A 20,613-nucleotide genomic window follows, 5' to 3' on the forward strand; every position below is an offset into this window, starting at 1 on the left:
TGCCCGAATGTTGGGTGTCTCCTGCCTGTGATGTTGCAACATGGATGGGTCTGCAAGTGTTTTCATGGAGTTGGCCACCACTTCCACGGTGAAGAGTGTGGGTTCCGAGCTCTGTGCAAAGCAATGCCCTGTGGCAAGTTGGTAACCAGATTCCTTTATGCTCCTAGACAGTGACTGTAGGCCAGCTAACACACCAAGCATTTCATTGTGCCTATTAGCCTTCTTCTGTAGGCCACACCATCAAAGTCATCATCTGAGTCCTGAGCAACAAAATCCGTGTAAAACTACATCCTCTGGCACGTTGACCTCTGTCATCCTTCTCCCTGCCCTTAGTGCAAGTCACTCATGCCTGCTGTCTCTCCCCATGTAGATCCTACCTCGAAGCTAACCTCAAAAGAGTCCATGTGAGAAGTGTTTCTTCTTCATCATCATGTTCCTACTCTTCCACTTGCTTCTCTTTCGCCACTGCCTGCCCAGGTTGTAGTTCTTGGGTATCTGAAAGGAGAAAAGCTCAAGGGTGAGGTTGGGGTGAGGGCAGGGGTTGAAAGCTAGAGGGGCATCGTTTACACCATCTGCGGCTTGTAAATTAGAAGGGATTGGGAGATGAGGGGGAAGTGGGATGTGAGGAAGGGGGTTACGTACGAGTATACCATCATATTTGACGATTTCCACCCTACCATGGCCACAATCGTGGCCAGTCCAATAACGACAAGTGTCATCTCCCCCATGGAGGTATGAAAATGCAGCTGTGCCTATAACCTGCTAGTTAGGTGCTGCTGCCTGCACTCATGCACTACTTTGTCCTGCAAGAGAGAGAGAGAGATTCTGCCTAATTTCCCACAAACCATACGAAGCTGGATTTATGTCCTTGCTCATTTGACAGGAAGCAAGTGGGCACCACTGCAAACGGAGTCAAACTGGCTGGATATGTTAACAAGTTCTTGTAGAACCATCTCACGCAGCAGAAAACTTTACATCATTAGCACCTCTTCACTCCTATCAAAATAAAATTTGGTGAGATTAGCACCCCCGTCTCTAAAATCAGTAAACATTAATAAAAGGAGGCGACCAAGGGTTGATTGAAAAACAATCCTTGAACAGCAGCTTTGTAAAAGAAAGAAAAACTGATACTTTATACAGAAAATCTTGCAGTACTTTTCTTATTGAGCAATAACGCTACAAGATGTGTGTGTCTACGATAAAGAATCGCTTTTGTTAAAGCTGCATTTTTTTAAAAAGAGAGGCATTATTCATGTGTGCTAACCAGCCTCTCTCCCAGAGGAAATAAACAGTTCGGACCAGTACTCTTATTTCCCAGTTTTTACTGGTGTTCCAATTTGAGGTACACAAGACCAGTTCAGACCAGTATTCATATTTCCCAGTTTTTACTGTTTTTTCTTCTGGGCTGTCTAATTTCCAACAGGATAATTTAGTTAGTTAGCTGATGACTAAAAATGTTAATCGTAAATATTAACATCTGACTGCCCATTAAATAGAAGCACTTAAAAAACTGTATAACTGTATAACAAGCTAAATTGTTTTGTTTCTTCCTTATTTACAAAGGTATTTTTCTTATTCTATTGATTAGCGTACTTTATAAATAGAGATTTTAAAAATCAGCTCTTCCCAATTTCTACTGATAAAGTATTGAATTTTCTCTAGTGCAAATCAGTAAAAATAAATTCCTCCCAAATTTGAGGGGGAGAGGAATATTAAATTTTCCACTAAAATAAAAAACAAAATACTGCGGATGCTGGAAATCTGAAACAGAAACAGAAACAGAAGCAAAAACAGAAAGGAATAGAACAAGCATGACCCAGACCTCCCTGTCGCTTGCCACTTCAACATACCATCCTGCTCTTATACCCACATGTCCGTCCTTGGCCTGCTGCAATGTTCCAGTGAAGCTCATCACAAACTGGAGGAACAGCACCTCATCTTCCAGTTAGGCCCTTTACAGCCTTCTGGACTTAACATTGAGTTTAACAACTTCAGACCATGAACTCTCTCTTCCATCCCCACCCCCTTTTCTTAATCCCCCATTTTCTATATTCATTTTTATTTTTTATCCATTTTTATTTTATTTTCATTTATTTATGTGATTTTATCCCCTTTTTTATCTCCCTTTCTATCCCATTTTCTATCTTATTCCCCACCCCCCTCACCCCACCACTGCCCCCTCCCCCATCCCATCCTGTACAGGGCCATCTATTACTTGATCCATGTTGTTCTTTCACACAATGCTCCCCTTGTTCTGCTATTATCACATTCTGCTTTCTTACCTTTATGCCATTATCAGCACCTTATTTAGCCCTTACCACTACCACTACCACTCCATGATTATGCTTGGCAAAGTACTGCAGTGGTTTGCCGTTGCCTTCTGCAGCATGGCTGACCAGGAAACTCTCCCACTCTTACCTTGGAAAGACTTACAGGCTGATAATTGACCTGTTTGGCCACTTTATGAACCTTCTATGGCCATCAAGTCCTGAAGTGGGACTTGAACCTGGAATTTCTGACCTAGAGGTAGGGATGCTACCACTGCAACATTAAATGTCAATCTTTCAATTCAGGTAAGGTCTGAGGCAAGTGCAGGAGTATACAGGTAGAACTACCACACTGATAATCCCCTGGCAACTTAGGTCATCAATCATAGGCTGACTCAAGTCACGGACCAAGGCATGTTTTTTTTATTATAATCAAAATCACAATAGTTCACCTCTACATCATCTTCAGTCATTTTTAAATATTTTGACATCATAGTGGCAGATAACTGGCAAGAGCCACAACAGTAAACAGAGTTTCCTTATATTTTTTAATTTAAAAAAGATTATCTAGAGAGTGGTTCCCAAAGCGGTGTATGCATAATCCTGGGGTATGTTAGATGCCTGGGGTGGGGCAGGGGCACTTTTCTCTTATTTGTGTCATGGTGGATTTTCAGGGATGAGGAATTTTTTCCAAATTCTGCCTCCCCCTCTCCATATTCTCAGCATTCCCAAATGCAAGGGACTCTGACGCTTAGGTTAATACACCTCCACTCTTCTTCTCACTGCTCCCTTCTCCTCCTATGATAGGCTCTTTGTCTCCCACGTTTGCTGCTGATAGGCTCATTATTGAGATGCAGTTGTGCCTATTAGCTACGAGTGCGAGAGAGGAACAACCTCTGGCTGGAGGAGCAACAGAAAGGTGGGAGACAGCACATGAGCGTGAGCACTAGCATGGCAGTAATGCAAGAGCAAAAGCTGCTAGCACAAACACTGGGAGATGCAGCTGTTTGACCCACAGGTGAGCAGACTGCTGGGTAGCCACGTCCTGCCTGGCCAAGATCATCACCCTTGTGGAGCCCTCTCACAAAGGTACGAAGGAGTGAGTGGGATTTTGGAAGAGGGTGTGAGTGAATAGGGGGGTAGCGGGTTTGAGATGAGGAACTGCTGTGTGAGTAAGTGACGGGGTGGGGGGGGGTAGGTGTTGAGAAGAGGGGCTGTTGAGTGAGAGTGGGGCTATGGGGTTGGGAAGAGGGGCTGCTGAGTGAGTGAGTGGGGCTGGGGGTTGGGAAGAGGGGCTGCTGAGTGAGCATTTCTTTGGTGGGGGGGTGTTGAGGGGAATTTCATTGATATATTTCTCCCAACTTCAAGCGCTTATGCTCCAACAAGCATCCATCGCATTAATGGTAAGTAAAAAATTATTATAGACATATGTTTACCTGTAATGTGTAATTATTTATGACGTACAAAACATATGGTCATTAGAGGGGTAGTTAAAAAAAGAAACTACGTGTAGCGGTACCTAAACAAAAAAATCGATAAATCTAAACAGGGACACACGACCAAAAAGTTTGGGACCATCTGATCTAGGGGTTTAAGTGAGAGTGATAAAGAGCCCTCTCAAAGTGATGCCATGAACTGTATAAATACTTATGGGTTGACAGTTTTGTTTTGTTTTTGAAGCTGCTTGCTTGTTTTCTTGAGTGATGTGAGATTAAATTTTCCCCCAAAATATGTTCTTTTTTAACAAAAGATCTGAAAATATCTGGAAAAAAACTAGGGTTTTAAACTGCCAATAAAAAAAATTGACATTAAAAGGTCCTAATGAGAATTAAGGCCAGAATATATTATTGGGAAGAAATCTGACTAGCTACTTTCACCATAATTATTCTTAAAATTATGTACTTAGTAACAATTTTATTATTGTGATACAACCTTTACTCTTAAAAAAACAGCTAAGCAAACCATTCATTTTCCATTGGAATAATGTCTATTTTATTGTGGATTGCAAGGGTATTAAATACAACGTTAAGTGTATTATTTCTCAGAGTGATGGTCAGTTCTTGCTCTCTTGCTTTATTCCAGACCTTGTCTTTGTCAATGGCTGAGTGCTAATAATTTGGTCCTCTCAGAAGTCCATATTGGGCCTGGAGAGCAGCAGCATGGATTCCACAGTCGCTAGCTTCACAAATGCCAGGAACCCCTGGCTCACCAGGCATTCCTGGCTGACCTGGAGGCCCACTGTATCCGACTGGGCCCTTTGGACCTGGCTCTCCCTCTTCAGCAAAACCTGGGTATCCCGAATATCCTGAAGGACAATGAGACAGGCGGTTACTTTCACTTCAGTGTGAAAACTAAAACGCTTCAAAAGAAAAAGGGCTGCACAGGCAACGGAGTTCTTTAAATCAATTTGATCTGAAACCTGACAGGTATAGGGAATTCGGGAGTGCTGCGTGAAAAATGTGGAGCGATCTTGCACCGATGTCTGAAGTATGAACCTATTACCTATAAATATTCAGCACGAGGCACTAATGTGTTCGCTGCTGCAACACCACAAACCTCTCTCTTTCCCTATCGCCCAGTCACAGATTCAACCAACAGTTTATTTGGCACAGAATTCATATGAATCAGATCTTATTTTCTCTTCCATCAAACTAGAAGTCCAACCAACCAGAAAAAAATCCCTGCCATAAAATTTGCCCGCGCCCCCCACCCCACAACCCCAACAACTCTTTAAATCAGATTATAGAGGGGACTGGGGCTTCATTTTCACCATCCCTTACACACGCTCCTTCCAGGCATCAAAGAGTGATGTCTGAAATTCAATTAGAGCTTCACTTCTGCATTAACGTCCTTTAAGTATTATGTTAAAATGTTCCAGATCAAAAATAATAGACTCATGCCTGAAAGAAGTTTGCAGGTGGAAGGAAAATCCTTCCTTATTGGCAGGAATATGTGCGAGTGTGTTTTTTTCAATATTTGTCTTAAGGGGTCACCATGGGCAGGATGTTCCCGCCGGCGAGCGGATGGGGTTGGGATTGGGGTCTGCTCGCGTAAAATGACGCACGGTGACATCGGGTGGAACTCCTGATTTCATCCCGCCCCGTTTAAATTTTCCGGTAGGTGGGGGCGCAGCAAAAACAGCTGCTGCCCGCCAACCTGTCAACGGCCAATTAAGGCCATTGACAGAGTCGTTTAGCTAATTAATGGACCTGCTGTCCAGCCATAAGGTTGGCGAGCAGGCCAGGAGCCCCGGTGGCAAATAGAAAAAGCACGAAACCTCATCCACGGGCGGGATGAGGTTTCATGTAGTTTTTTAAAATTTTTATTAAAGTTTTTGTAAAAATTATGGACATGTCCCAATTCATGTGACAACATGAGGGGACATGTCAGGAATTTTTTTTTCTGCTTTTAATATTTAAGACCATAAGACATAGGAGCAGAAATTAGGCCATTCGGCCCATTGAGTCTTCTCCGCCATTCAATCATGGCTGATAAGTTTCTCAATCCCATTCTCCCAGCTTCTCCCCATAACCTTTGACCCCCTTGCCAATCAAGAACCTATCTATCTCAGTCTTAAATACACTCAATGACCTGGCCTCCACATCCTTCTGAGGCAATGAATTGCATAGATTCACCACTCTCTGGCTAAAGAAGTTTCTCCTCATCTCTGTTCTAAAAGGTCTTCCCTTTACTCTGAGGCTGTGCCCTCGGGTCCTAGTCTCACCTACTAATGAAAACATCTACTCTATCCAGGCCTTTCAGCATACTGTAAGTTTCAATGAGACCCCCCCTCATCCAAAAGAGGCGAGCTCCCTGAGGCAGCACTTAGCGCACTTTCGATTTAGGGATCCCCCCGCCCACACAGGAAGCGCATAGCGCTTCTGCACAGGCATCACGCTGGGCAGGCCTTAATTGGCCTGCTTTGGTAATCTCTTATCGATTTGTCTTTAACAGACACACAATATAATGACACACATTGAATTGATAAGGATCATTGCATCACATGAGTGTGTTTATCATGAAAACAGTAGACACATTTTCTGGCTCTTCTCCACCCTGAAATAACAATAGAATTGCCAGCATTTTGCATGAAGGCAACATTACTCCTTTAAATCTGAAATAAAAGTAAAATACTGCAGATGCTGGAAATCTGAAATAAAAACAGAAAATGGTGCAAAATCCCAGCAGGTCTGGCAGCATCTGTGGAGAGAGAAAGAGAGTTAACGTTTCAAGTCCATATGACACTTCTTCAAGGCAGCACTCAGACGCGAAACATTAACCCTGTTTCTCTCTTCCGCAGATATTGCCAGACCTGCTGAATTTTTCCAGCATTTTCTGTTTTTATTCCTTTAAATCTGATTTGGATAGGGATATAGAGCCCAGTGTTTGGTGTTGCCATAATTTGTCCAGATTAATGGAAAATTAGGATTGATTCATACTCCCAACCACACGTTACTCATCATTAAAGCACAAAGAAGTATAAGAGAATGAACCTCTAGGTCCTTGTAGTCCTTCTGTTCCAGGAAGTCCAACTCCTTGAGTTCCTTTTACACCTTTTTCACCTTTATCTCCTAAAGAACAGGAGAATTATAGTTACAACCAGCAACAATTACTGCTGCCAAAGATGGTTCTGTACAGAGTCTAAGTGCAACTCTAATATACAAACAACTAAAGATTACCTCTCTCTCCAGGAGCACCCATTGATCCAGCTAGTCCTTGTCTACCCCTTGGCCCAGGTTTACCGGGATTTCCTGAGTTACCAGATTCACCCTGTTGAGAAATGACTTCTTTTTACTTTGAAAGTTCTTAAGCTGTTTTTTTTTTCCAAAATGTAACTATTTCTTAAATATAGCTTTGGAAGAATTCCTGCGTTAGTTATATTTGCGGATTGAATTTAATTTTAAAACACTTCCAAAAAGATGCTCCACATCAAAAAAGAAAATCAGGCATGCATCAGTCTGGAGAGTGCCAGACCCAGACCTTTAATATGTGAAAGCAAGAAAGAAAATAAACTGAGCTTTAATCCATTGTGTTACAGAATTCCTAATCTGAACCATCCTGATGTGATGAGTGGACCACTTTATGTGTGTTTATTTACACCAGATTGAGAGGTCTGAAGTGGATAAAAGCTTCTGACACTGGTACCATGAATGGTATAACCTTCTAAGAGGTTATAAACTGAGCTATTTTTCTCAAAGGATCTTTTCAAAGCTTCTGTTTATTGTGTCACCTTCAGGATTATTTCAGGCTTTTTAAAAAAAATTATTCTGTCATAGGACGTGGGTGTCACTGGCAAGGCCAGCATTTGTTTCCAACCCCTAATTACCCTTGCTAGGCCATTTCAGAGGACAGTTAAGAGTCAACCACATTCCTGAAGGTCTGGAACCATATATAGGCCAGAGCAGGTAAGGATGGCAGATTTCCTTCCCTAAACACGAACCAGATGAATTTTTATGGCAAAAGGCAATGGTTTCACAGTTACCATTACTGAGAAACTCCAGATTTTTATTAATTGAATTCAAATTCCACCAGCTGCTATGGTGAGATTTGAACCTGTGTCCTCAGAGCACTAGTGTGGGCCTCTGGATTACTAATCCAGTAATATTACCCCTACACCACTGCCTTCCCTTGTCAATGGCTCATTGGTTCTGTACATAGTGGATGCTGGGAGAGTGAGTATGGAGGATGCAAGCATGGCAGCGACATGGGGTATAGTACAGAGCATGAGCGATATGGGAGATGAGAAGGCATGGAGGGGGCATGGGAGATATGGGGGCATGGGAGTTATGAAGGGGCATGCAGGGTGGATGGGGAATGAGGGGGAAGCGAGGGCCTGACATTCATCATTACAACTGGGCTGATAACTCAGGTGCTCTGGCCTGCCAGCCTTGACATCTACCTGCCTCCACTGCCACCTCTGGCCTGCCTCTGGCAGCAGACTCAAATCTATCCCACCCTGGAATGAAAATATAGTGTGTGGGGGTCTCCCTAATGGAACTTTCCTAACTCCCGATACCTATCTCCTTCACGAAAATCCAGCCCATAAAGTTTACTTCAGAGCTGTCAGTCAACCAGTGGGCATGACTAGCATCATCAGCAGGCCCTAGCTCCCAGTCACTTAATACGTGAATGAATACCGTAAATGGCCAGACAAAGAAGGAGGTTTTAGGGACCACCTTAAAGGAGGAATGAGAGGCAGAGAGGACAGAAAAGTTTAGAGAGGGAAATCCAGAACTTGGGACCTACACAGCTGAAATGATGAAGCAATTAAAATCAAGGTTGTGCAAGAGGCCAGAATTGGAGGAGAGCACAGATCTTTAATGGTTTTTGGGCTGGAAGTGGCTTCAGCAAACATGAGGGGTGAGATCATGGAGAGATTTTTAAAAAAGGATGAAATTAAGATCAAGATGTGCTCAACCAGGAACCAATGTAGGTCAGCGACCACAAGGGTAATAGATGAATGGGACTTGATGGGAATTAGGGTACAGGCAGCAGAATTTTGGATGAGCTTAAATTTATGGAGGATGAAAGATAGGAGGCCTGTCAGGAACACATTGGAATGGTCAAGTCTAGAGGTAGCAAAGGCATGGATGAGGGTTTCAGCAGCAGATGAACATTAGTTTGATGTTTGCATGCTACTTTTCTATGTTCACGAACCAAGTGACAAAACTTGGTTGCATTTACATTATTCATTCCTCTCAGCTTTTCCAAAGTCTAGACTGTGGGTATAGCAAGTGACTTAGTTTGGCAATAGTTCTGAAAACTGAGAAGCAATTGCAGGGTAACTTTTTTTCAATTTGTTCATAGGATGTGGACACCACTGGCTAGGCCAGCATTTATTGCCTATCCCTAATTACCCTTGTTCATAGGGCTTTAAGAGTCAACCACATTGCTGTGGGTCTGGAGTCACATGTGGGCCAGACCAGGTAAGAATGGCAGATTTCCTTCTCTAAAGGTCTTTAATGAACCAGATGGGTTTTTATGATAATTGGCAATGGTTTTGTGGTCATCATCAGATTTTAATTCCAGATTTATTTTTACTGAATTCAAATTTCACCATCTGCTGTGGTGGGATTTGAACCTGGGTTACCCAGAGCATGAGCCTGGGTCTCTGGAATACTAGCCCAGTGACAATACCCTAGGCCATCATCTCCCCCTAAAAATAACAAGGGATTTCTTGCTACAACAAATCACATGGCCAGCAGAAAGCATATTTTCTTCCAACTACTCATTTGAAAAAAGAAGTGTATGTTCTTGCCAACTGTTTGTCAAGTAACATTAGCAAACAAGAAAGTAAATTCCCATTTTCCCTCTTGATTGTTTTTGCTCCTTGAAACCCTTCTCAGTTCTGTTTACTGGGTTTTCTGGATGCCGGGCAGAGTGTGCTGTACCTGTCAGCATGCCATTTTCTTGCCCAATTTCATTAGCATAATCAGCCAATACTTTCAACACAGGCTCACGTCTGACAGTATACTTCACCCTAAGCATCAGTTAGAGAACATGAATGCATCTGTCACTTAGCGGAGCCTCTGAAAGCAATAGCCAGAAGGCCTTGGGGCCTCTGTGTCGTTGGTGGGTGTGTGTGTGGAAAGAATTCAAATAATAAAGATTACTAATCTGCCACTTTGCTTTTTGAGTTGCCCCAGAGGTCCAGTCCATGGGGCCTAAACCTTTACATCAGGATTGTTTAGTGGAGTGGAGTGCCCAGTAGTCTTTATGGCATTAAAATATTAATGCAAGGCCTACATATAGGCACAGACCCATTTGCAATACCCTAAGAATTTACAGATATAGTGGTGTAAGGGAGACAGAGACCTGAAACAATGGGTCTCTACCACTTTTCCCTCTTTGCTGCAGCTGTAGAGCACCAATTTTCCAGGTATATTGAAGAAGAAAATCTCCCCTTATATGTCTTAAAGAAAATGGCTACTTTTATGCTTAATTCATATGCTTCCACTCATAAGAAAAAAACTTTCTTAAACTGGGTACATAAAAGGGATACAACACTTGCAAAATATAGTAAAATGACACCACCTTCTCAAGCGTAACTAGGTATGGGCAATACATGCCAGCGTTCCCCACATCCTAAAATCAAGTATATTATATTTGTGGAAGTGGTTCGAGGCTTCTGATCGCCATACAGGGCAGAAGCCATGGGCATAGCACCGATATTGCAGCCATTCAGCACCCAACCTGAAACCTTTGCCCCTGGTTTCTTTCCACTGTTACTGTTGGGCGATTCTGCATTTGAATTCCCGAATCCAGCACCAAACAAACAAAAATGAGAGCGATAATTTGCATACAAAAAACATACATCACAAAATTCAAAGTTTGCTTGGTGCTCTATATAGTAGTGAATAACTTACTTGTTCTCCTTGTTTCCCTGGTAATCCAGGAGGACCAGGGGGTCCTATTAATGTTACGTTATTGGCTGGGCACGCCCTTGCACATGTCCGCCTGATCGCAGATGCGTAGATTGCTATTTGTTCATTCACTACACTTTTGCACAATTCATAAACTTGTTCCAGGGGCATTCCTGGACCCTAGCAGAAGCACAATTAAATTATTTTAAATTGTTTTTAAGGCAGGCATCAATCTTTTAGTGGACTACACAGCTATAATTGAACAGATAGCACTTGAAAAATTTTGCAATGCTTCTGTTTTCAAAACAATCATGTTTTCATTACAGGCAACACAATACCAGAAAATATGATTGATATGAATACTTTACCTGAAGCGTGATTATTAAAAGAAATCTGAATTAGACTGATAAGAATATTTCACCTTGTTACAATCCCCTTTGGTAAGAATAAACCAAAATAACTGAGTTTACCAAATGACCCCCAAAGAAGAAATTAGCAATGAGATTTCACTTTTTGTAGCTTTAACACGAATCAGAATCAATGTAAATTAAACATGAATTAACAAGCAAATGATACTTCAAATAAAAAAGGTAAATTTCACTTAAAATAGTCGATACAACAAAGATAACTCTTATATAGCCATAAGCATTTGCATCCCTCCCTGCTCAAATATGACACTAGGCAGCTACACAGTTCCACCACATGCTGTTCTTTATTCATGCAGGGTTGGTCAGGAGCCCTATCAGACAACGGCTTTCAGTCCCGGGTTTCACGGCTACAATTGTCATCAGCAAGGGACTCTTCTACCAACCCGGTCTCCCTTGGGTCACCACAGTCCTGATGGTGCAGCTTTCCAGAATTTCTTTTCAACTGACCACGTAGTAACACCCTGGTTCACGACTTTGGCCACTTCTGGGAAAACATCCAGCTCTTTAGCATCACTGAGCTATTCACATATTTTCCAGGTTTTAAACCTTTTTAGCCAGCTCGCACATTGCCTCCAAGAGTTCCTATCTCCTTTTCTGCCAAACAGAATAACTGACCTCATCTTGAGAGTGAATTGCTTCTTCTCCTCAATGAGTTTGGTATGTTCCTCTTTCTTTCTCTATCTGCTTTATCTTTGTGTCTGCAAAGGGGCCTTCACACTCCAGCTCCTCTGTTTGTAGCTCTCTGTGTCTGCCAGCCACATACCTTCTGGTCTTAACATAGTTCCTGTTGGTACTGCTTCCAGATCAAAAGTTGCCAGATCACATAGACCAGTATTTCTTATTATCCAAGAAAAGTACAATTGATTTCTTAAGAGTTTGCATCAATTATAAAAAAGTTCTTTTCAAACATTCTTAAAAGCAATTATAGATTCCAGTCTTTTTAAAGAGATTACAAATTTTCCTTATGGTACTGCTTCCAGGTCAAAGGTCATCAGAATCTGAAGACTGATGAAATGTGAATTATTTATTTTCTTTACACTATCTGATTACAATATGTGCTTTGCAGTATTGAAAATATATACTTTTTAACCATTACATTTTTAAAAAATTGTTGAGTTGTTTGACTATTAAATGTTCTGCATAAACATTGGAGAACTAGAAAACATTCTTAAAAGAGAAATATTAGTGTAAGGAGATATACGTTCAACTATTAAGTATTTAGCCACATGTCTCATGCATACTTTTTGTGGCATCCACCTTGGGATGTATTGTGAATAGTTTTTAAGCTGGTGTTTTGTTTCAGAGTAAGCTGAAGGATAAGGTACTTTTCCTTTTGTGCTTCAGTGTCAGCTTATCTATTTATTTTCACAATTAGTTTCCGGAATTGCTCTCTACGGGATTGTTAGCCTCTACTGTCTATTCCAAAAATTTGGGATTGTCTCCCCAACTTTATTTCACAGAAACTGATGGCCTTAAGCTAAAAGATCCTTCTTCTTAGGCAGTCCCTTGGGATTGAGGATGACTTGCTTCCACTCTGGTTCAGTAGGTTCTGAGCTTATAAGTCCAATTCAAGGTCGGCTGACTCTGCCACATGCAGTGCAGGCGGTGCTTGAAGGGTTGGGTATATGGGTTGATGGGAGGTTTCTGCACTCCCTTCCAACACCTTGGCTTCACCTCTGTGCCATCCCAACGAAGTCTCTCAGTGTGTTCAGTGCCTTCCTGAAAGATCCACAGATTCAGTGATCCACATTTCCACGTCATCAACCCCCCAAAGCCTCAGCTCCTTTACACTTAGCAGTGCAGCTAATGGACTGGGAGAAATTTGTCCATTTCCAGCTGTTTGATTATCAAATCATGACCTTCTTTTCCCCCTGTTGGCTTCCCTCAGTTGTTGACATTCCTGGCCAATGTTACGACAGGAGGGGCGTTAATTTAAACAGCATTAATTTCTCCTCTCACCACCCATCTGTAAACAGAAAGTTGTTTTGATTTGTTTCCGGCTTTATAAGCAGTGGTGTATTCCTCAACCCCTTAGTTTTGATGCGATCCAATTTTCTATTAATAACTACACAGCAAACTCAACATAGGATGAACTCAAAGGGTTAAGTCATTTGCACACATAAAACGTGAAAGGCGGGGTTGCAACATCACAGCCACGCTCAAAGTAAAGAGAGGGATAGAGAAAATAAGGTTTTACAGTACAGAGAAAATAAATATTGGTTCACGTGAATGCCAGATTTCAGAATCAAAGTCCAATGAGGTATTCCTTCATTGAGGTCAGTAGGTTGAAAACCAATGCTGGGTAATTCACTTTTCCAGTTTTGTTGACTTCATACAATGAGATAGAGATGCAGAGATGACTCAGTCTTGTAGGCGATGGTACGACTTCCAGGAGAAGCAGGGTAGATGAGGCCAGGTGTCCAACCTGGACCAGAGCTCCTTATCTCTGAGGCTGATAGTTAGATGGTAAATAGAAGACTATGCAGTTCAGCAAGGCAGTATTACATTTTTCACAAGCCAGAGGCACATGTCACAAGTCCCACCTCTCCAACATCTTTGAAAAAGGATGTGTATCCATCGTCTCGATTCCAAAACATGTTAACTGTCTCAGCCTTTAGGAATTGAAAGGAAGGTTGCAGGGCCTTTGGCTCAGTAGACTATCCAGGTCCTTATGGCCAGCCTGGGTAATTAGATGTAGATAGACTTTGTATATGTCTCTTTCAAGTTGGGCTGTACAGTCCACAATGGGGTCATTAGTGGCTCCTCAGGGATAGCAAGGTACAAGTTTTCTGGAAACTGCCAGGTAGCTTCTTTTATTTGGAGGTCAAAGACATACATGGGTTCAGCCAATTTAAAGGTCTTTGTTCAATTTAAAAATTTTTGAAGTAGCAATGAGCATATCTATACCTATATTTTTAAAAAATATACAGTGTGAGGTCTTAGTCCCTCACACCTGTATAAGCAGCTAGAAAGATGGCATCCAGTACCATGTGGAACCTTTTGTATACTTGCCACTAGCACCGGTGCTGTCCCATGGGAGCCCAGGATCCAAACTTTGGGGAATGATTCCTTTATTTATTATATTGAGTGAAATCAAGGAGCAGAACTTAATGATCATGGCAGTGGGCCTGTCCACTGGCTGCAGATCCAGTGCAACCCTGCCACAGCCATTTCCCAGAGCCCTGTTAGGATTCAATCCCAATCAGACAGTCTGCTGGATGCCATCAGGACTTCCAGGTCCTGCAAGGGGTATTTCCCTTCTCTGAGAGATGACAGCCTGAGGTTAGCAGATCTCCTGTACCGGCAATACCAGTGAGTAATGCGTGAGTGGGCATGCAAATGTCATAGCTTGGCATGAAGGGCCGTAGAGGGCAGCTGGGGAGCATAGCCTGGCTTGGGGGGAATGAGGGCCATGGAGTGTGGGTGGAGGGGCATGAGTTTGTGGGAGGTAAGGGGTTGGGATGAAGGCTAGAGGGCCTTACTTTTTCCATTATAACTGGGACGAAGTCCCACAGCACTAAGGCAGGCCTCTTAAACAGCCCACCCCTGTGGCTGCCTCTGAACTCCTTCCTCAATCAGCTGGTCCAACTGCAGCCCACACCTGCCCTCACAATAGAAACCCTGTTTTTGCGTGCACTGTCTCCCGAGGTGAGCGGGCCGAGCCAGGAATTTTCCTGACTCCCACTACCCACCACAAAGATGAAAATCCAGGCCAAAATGTTAAATAAACTATGATGTAAAATTATAAAACTGGAATCTGACAAATGTAAAAGATTCCCTGAAATGTGATTGTCTTTATCTTGCTAAACTGAAGACAGGCAAAATAAAGAGGTATAAATGAAAGGAAGACTTGCATTTGTCAAGGAGATATAATAATGTCTATAATGTTATTGGAAATTATTTTAAAATAGAGTTCTAGTGGTGTCTATGTCTATGTGTGTATGTATGTGTGTGTGTCTTAATTGGATTAAAGCCAGATAGTCTAGAGGCTTTGATATAAAGAGAAGTAAAAGTTTGAAATGTTAATTAGGTAAACACGGGGGTAATTTGCATTTTTCCTTAAACAAGCTAGTGTAGTTTGGATTCAAAGAGGGAGTGAAATATTACACCTAACCAGGTGAAGCTCAGAAACAATGCGTTTGTTTATTTTGCCCAAGGATTACTAATAAAGTGGGTGTTATGGAAGGGTCTTAATATTAGAAGAGGTGAAGTTCAAAAGACATAGTGATACAATGAAAATTTGCATTCAAAGAGGAAAACATATATAAAGGAAGAGAAGGCCGTTGGTGAAAAGTACAGGGGTTCTAAGATTTAAAGCCTCCAGCCTGTAAGCCGCTGTCTGCAAGGACCCAGAGCTGAAAGAAACTCATATTGAATGCGGCTGTCCAGAGTGTGCTTTGCCAGGGGTCTGTTTAAATCTATGTGTTTTACTGTTGCCTTAATGGAGGTGTAACTGAGAGTCAGATTAATTGGGGGATCTTTTAGAACTTAATATCGTAATAATTTGTAGACATATGTATGTGTTTACAATCTTTTAATTAATAAATGTTTAATTTAGTTTTATAAAAACCTCTTGACACTCGGTGGTCTTATTATAACTGAATTCAAAGCTTGCATATCGACACACACAAATTGCAAAAAATGATTTCAAGTTTCACTCTGGGATTTGAACAACTCAACATTTACCTTCGGCTGTGTCATAATACATTTATATAACACTTTTCATGACATTAGACATCTCAAAGCACTTTACAGCCAAGGAAGTACTTTTTGAAGTAATGTCGGAAATGCAGCATCTGGTGTTAAATATGATTAAAGAGCATTCTTATGCTATTGGAAACTGGAACAAGGAAGGAAAGCCTTGGAATAGTTTGAACGTTTTTCTCTGAAAATGGTCATGCATTGAAGAGTCGGTGTTTCCTTTTTTAAATTTATTTTGAGAGTAATTTGAACTTACATGTGCTCCTATAGGTCCTGGTTCTCCTCTTGGCCCAGGTTCACCCCTCTCTCCAATGGGTCCTGGAAAGCCTCGTGGTCCAGGAATTCCAGGCACACCACGTCTGCCTTCGATTCCAGTATCTCCTGCCGGGCCATGTTGCCCAAGCTAAATTAATAACAAATATTCAACAAAAGTTACAACAGTTTAACTACTTAAAGTGTGCACACCAACCACTGGACATGTGTTCAATCAGGAAGGATACACTTATGATTTATTATTACCGTGACCCTGAAGTAAACAAAAGGCAAGTGTACTGACTTTCGCAAGGTATGTTCAGATGGAAACTGTCCTTAAGACCATTGTTGTTGCAGTCTTTTGTCACAGTCTAGCTGTTTCTTAAATCAGTTAGTGCCTTTGATATCAACTACAATTCCTGGCAGCCCTTCTGAACTGATCACCACCCTCTATATAAAGGAATATTTCCATATATTGGTCTTAAGTTTCACCTTTGCACCCCTGAATAGGTGCCTTCTTGTTGCTGCCCCAGTGTATCTGATGATATTGTTGCAGGTTCATCACACTGAAGCTTTATATCCCATTACAAACCTTGTACATCTCTACAAAGACCCCGCAGAGATGTCTTTCTCGAAGTCTAACGAGCCGTAGTTTATCATTATTCCTGTTGCTCTTCTCTCTGACAACTGGGATCAGTTTTATTTCTGTTCTCCATGATGCCAGTGAGGACTGAATGGGCTGAACAGGTTGAAGCAATCGGAGCTGTATACAATACAGCTTGACAAGTAACACTGTCCAAATTGAACCATGTGGATTTGGCTAAAAAATCAATATTCGATTTCTTTTAATTTATTGCCTCCACATGGTTTGGACATGGTGAGTGACAAGACAACTAGTATCCTTAGGTCTCCTTTCAACTTTTACTAGGATGAGCTAATCGCATTTCCTATACTGAATCTAACTTACTCCTAGTCTGCTTAAGTGTAAGCCCTCTTGAGTTGTCTTTGTGAGATCTTAGCTGTGTCTTCTGAGCTCGCAGTCTAAGCTAACTTGGTGTTATCTACAACTTTAATTTGGCACCGTGATATTATCGCTAGGCTAATAATCCAGAGACCTAGGGTAATGCTCTGGGGACCTACGTTCGAATCCCACCACAGCAGATGGTGAAACTAAATTCAATAAAATTCTGGAACGCATATGATCCACGGCAATGTGGGTTGACTCTTAATGGCCTAGACAACCCGACATCGACCTAGGCATTCAGCCGTGTCAACCTTGCAAAGTCTTCCTTACTAATGTCTGAGTGTTACTGTCAAAATTGGGAGCAACAGCCATAAGGTATGATTCCATGAGTCACCATCACCATCCCTGGGTTTGCCCTGTCCCACCAGCAGGACAGTTCCAGCAGAGGTGGTGGCACGGTGATATATAGTCGGGAGGTAATTGCCCTTGGAATCCTCAACATTGAATCCGGACCCCATGAAGTCTCATGGCACCAGGTCAAAAATGGGCAAGGAAACCACCCGCAATGTCCATCACCAAGAGTGGCTTGGTAGCACCACTACAGACAGAGCTGGCCGAGCCCTAAAGGACATAGCTGCTAGACTGGGACTGTGGCAGGTGGTGAGGGAGCCAACAAGAGGGAAAAACATGCTTGACCTCATCCTCACGAAGCTGCCTGTTGCAGATGCATCTATCTGCCCATGACAGTATTAGTAGGAGTGACCACTACACAGTCCTGGTGGAGACAAAGTCCCTTCTTGACATTGAGAATACCCTCCATCGTGTTGTGTGGTACTACCACCGTCCTACAGATCTAGCAACTCAAAACAGGGCAAATATGAGGTGCCGTGAGACAGCAGCAGAATTGTACTCAACCACAGTAACCTCATAACTGCCATATCCCCAACTCTACCGTTACCAGAAAGCCAGGGGATCAACCCTGGTTCAATGAAGAGTGCAGGAGGACGTGCCAGGAGCAGCACCATGCATACCTAAAAATGAGGTGTCAACCTGGTGAAGCTACAGCACAGAACTACTTGCATGCCAAACAGCATAAGTAGCAAGTGATAGACAGAGCTAAGTGATTACACAACCAACAGATCAGATCCAAGCTCTGCAGTCCTGCCACATCCAGTCATGAATAGTGTTGGAAAATTAAACAACTCACTGGTGAGAGAGGCTACACAAATATCCCCATCCTCAGTGCAAAAGTTAAGGCTGGAGTATTTGCAACAATCTCCAATCAGAAGTGCCGACTGGATGATCCATCTTGGCCTCCTCCTGAGGTCCCCAGCATCACAGATGCCAGTCTTCAGCCAATTCAATTCACTCCATTGTGATACCAAGAAACAACTGAAGGCACTGGATACGGCAAAGGCTACAGGCCTTGACAGTATTCCAGCAATAGTACTGAAGACCTGTGCTCCAAGAACTTGCCACGCCCCTCCCCAAGCTGTTCCAGTGCAGCTACAACACTGGCATCTACCCGGCAATGTGGAAAATTGCCTATATATGTCCTGTACACAAAAAGCAGGACAAATCCAACCCGGGCAATTACTGTTCCATCAGTCTACTCTCGATCATAAGTAAAGTGATGGGAGGGATCATCACAGTGCTATCAAGTGACACTTGCTTAGCAATAACCTGCTCACTTTGGGTTCTGCCAGGGCCGCTCAGCTCTTGACCTCATCACAGCCTTGGTTCAAACATGGACAAAAGAGCTGAACTGCAGAGGTGAGGAGAGAGTGACTGACCTTGACTTCAAGGCAGCATTTGACCAGGTGTGGTATCAAGGAACCCTGGCAAAACTGGAGCCATTGGGAATTGGGGGAAAGCTTCCGCTAGTTGGAGTCATACCTAGCACAAAGGAAGATGGTTGTGGTTATTGGATGTCAATCATCTCAGTTCCAGGACATCACTGTAGAAGTTCCTCAAGGTAGTATCCTAGGCCCAACCATCTTCAGCTACTTCATCAATGACATTCCTTCCATCATAAGGTCAGAAGTGGGGATGTTTGCTGATGATTGCACAATGTTCAGCACCATTTGTGACTCCTCAAATACTGAAGCAGTCCATGTTCAAATGCAGCAAGACCTGGACAATATCCAGGCTTGGGCTGACAAGTGGCAAGTGACATTCACACCACACAAATGCCAGGCAATGACCATCTCCAACAAAAGAAAATCTAATCATCACTCCTTGACATTCAATGGCATTACCATCACTGAATCCCCGAATATAAACATCCTGGAGGTTACCATTGACCAGAAACGGAACTGGACTAGCCACATAAATACTGTGGCTACAAGGGCAGTTCAGAGGCTAGGAATTCTCATCACCTGACTCCCCAAAGCCTGTTCATAATCTACAAGGCACAAGACAGAAAAGTGATGGAATACTCTCCACTTGCCTGGATGAGTGCAGCTCCAACAACACTCAAGAAGTTTGACATCACCCAGGAAAAAGCAGCGTGCTTGATTGGCACCCCATCCACAAACATTCACTCCCTTCACCACCAATGCACAGTAGCAGCAGTATGTACCATCTGCAAGATGCACTGCAGGAACTCACCAAGGTTCCTTAGGCAGCACCTTCAAAACCCACGACCGTTACCATCTAGAAAGGCCAGGGCAGCAGATACATGGGAACTTCACCAGCTGGAAGTTCCCCTCCAAGTCACTCACCATCCTGACTGGGAAAAATATTGCCATGCCTTCAGTCACTGGGTCAAAATCCTGGAACTCCCTTCCCTGACAGCACTGTGGGTATACCTACACCACAGACTGCAGCGGTTCAATAAGGCAGCTATGACCAACCTTCTCAAGGGCAAATAGGAATGGGCAATAAATGCTGGCCTAGCCAGTCATACCCATATCCTGTGAATTAATTTTAAAAATCAGGTTATTTATGCCTACTGTGTTATTGTTATGGGCTCTTGGTATGGCCAAGTCAAAATCTCAGCTCCACTTACAAACTACAAAAGCAAAATACCACAGATGCTGAAATTTGAAATATTGGGGGAGACGGTGGAGTAATGGTCATGTCAATGGCCTAATAATCCAGAGGCCCAAGTAAATGTTCTGGGGCCAGGGGTTCAGATCCCACCATGGCAGCTGGTGGAATTTGAATTTGATTAATAAGTGTGGAATATAAAGCTAGTCTCAGTGATGGTGACCATGAAACTATCATCAATTGTTGTAAAAACTCATCTGGTTCACTAATGCCCTTCAGGGAAAGGAAATCTGCCGTCCTTACCTGGTCTGGCCTGCATGTGACTCCAGACTCACAGCAATATGACTGACTCTTAACTGCCCTCTGAAGTGGCCTAGCAAGCCACTCAGTTTAAGGGCAATTAGTGATGGGTAACAAATACTGGCCTTGTCAGCATCCCATGTAAGAATAAAGAAATACAGAAAATTCAGGAAATAATCAGCAAGTCTGGCAGAATCTGTAGAGAGAGAAACAGAAATGCTTCTAGCATTTTCTGTTTCTGTTGCAACCTAGTTCTCCTGTAGCCCCGGTACCATCTTTACTGTCCTTAATCATCACCCTGGGTAACCTGAGTTTGTAATAAGATTCTCTCTGAGGTATTTTATCAA

General features: G+C 42.7%; 1 protein-coding gene across 1 annotated transcript in view; it reads right to left on the reverse strand.

Moving 5' to 3' along the window:
• Nucleotides 1-4,375: 4,375 nt before the first annotated feature.
• Nucleotides 4,376-20,613, reverse strand: part of LOC121279227 (collagen alpha-3(IX) chain-like) — a 68,524-nt gene continuing 52,286 nt past the window's right edge. The window contains exons 22-26 of the mRNA XM_041190266.1: nt 16,016-16,162; nt 10,634-10,810; nt 6,947-7,037; nt 6,761-6,838; nt 4,376-4,572 (exon numbers count right to left, since the gene is read on the reverse strand). Of these exons, the coding sequence (XP_041046200.1) occupies nt 4,376-4,572; nt 6,761-6,838; nt 6,947-7,037; nt 10,634-10,810; nt 16,016-16,162 (690 nt within the window). The remainder of the gene's footprint in view (nt 4,573-6,760; nt 6,839-6,946; nt 7,038-10,633; nt 10,811-16,015; nt 16,163-20,613) is intronic.

The sequence above is a fragment of the Carcharodon carcharias genome, chromosome 6, assembly GCF_017639515.1.
Source record: "Carcharodon carcharias isolate sCarCar2 chromosome 6, sCarCar2.pri, whole genome shotgun sequence".
NCBI lineage: Eukaryota > Metazoa > Chordata > Chondrichthyes > Lamniformes > Lamnidae > Carcharodon > Carcharodon carcharias.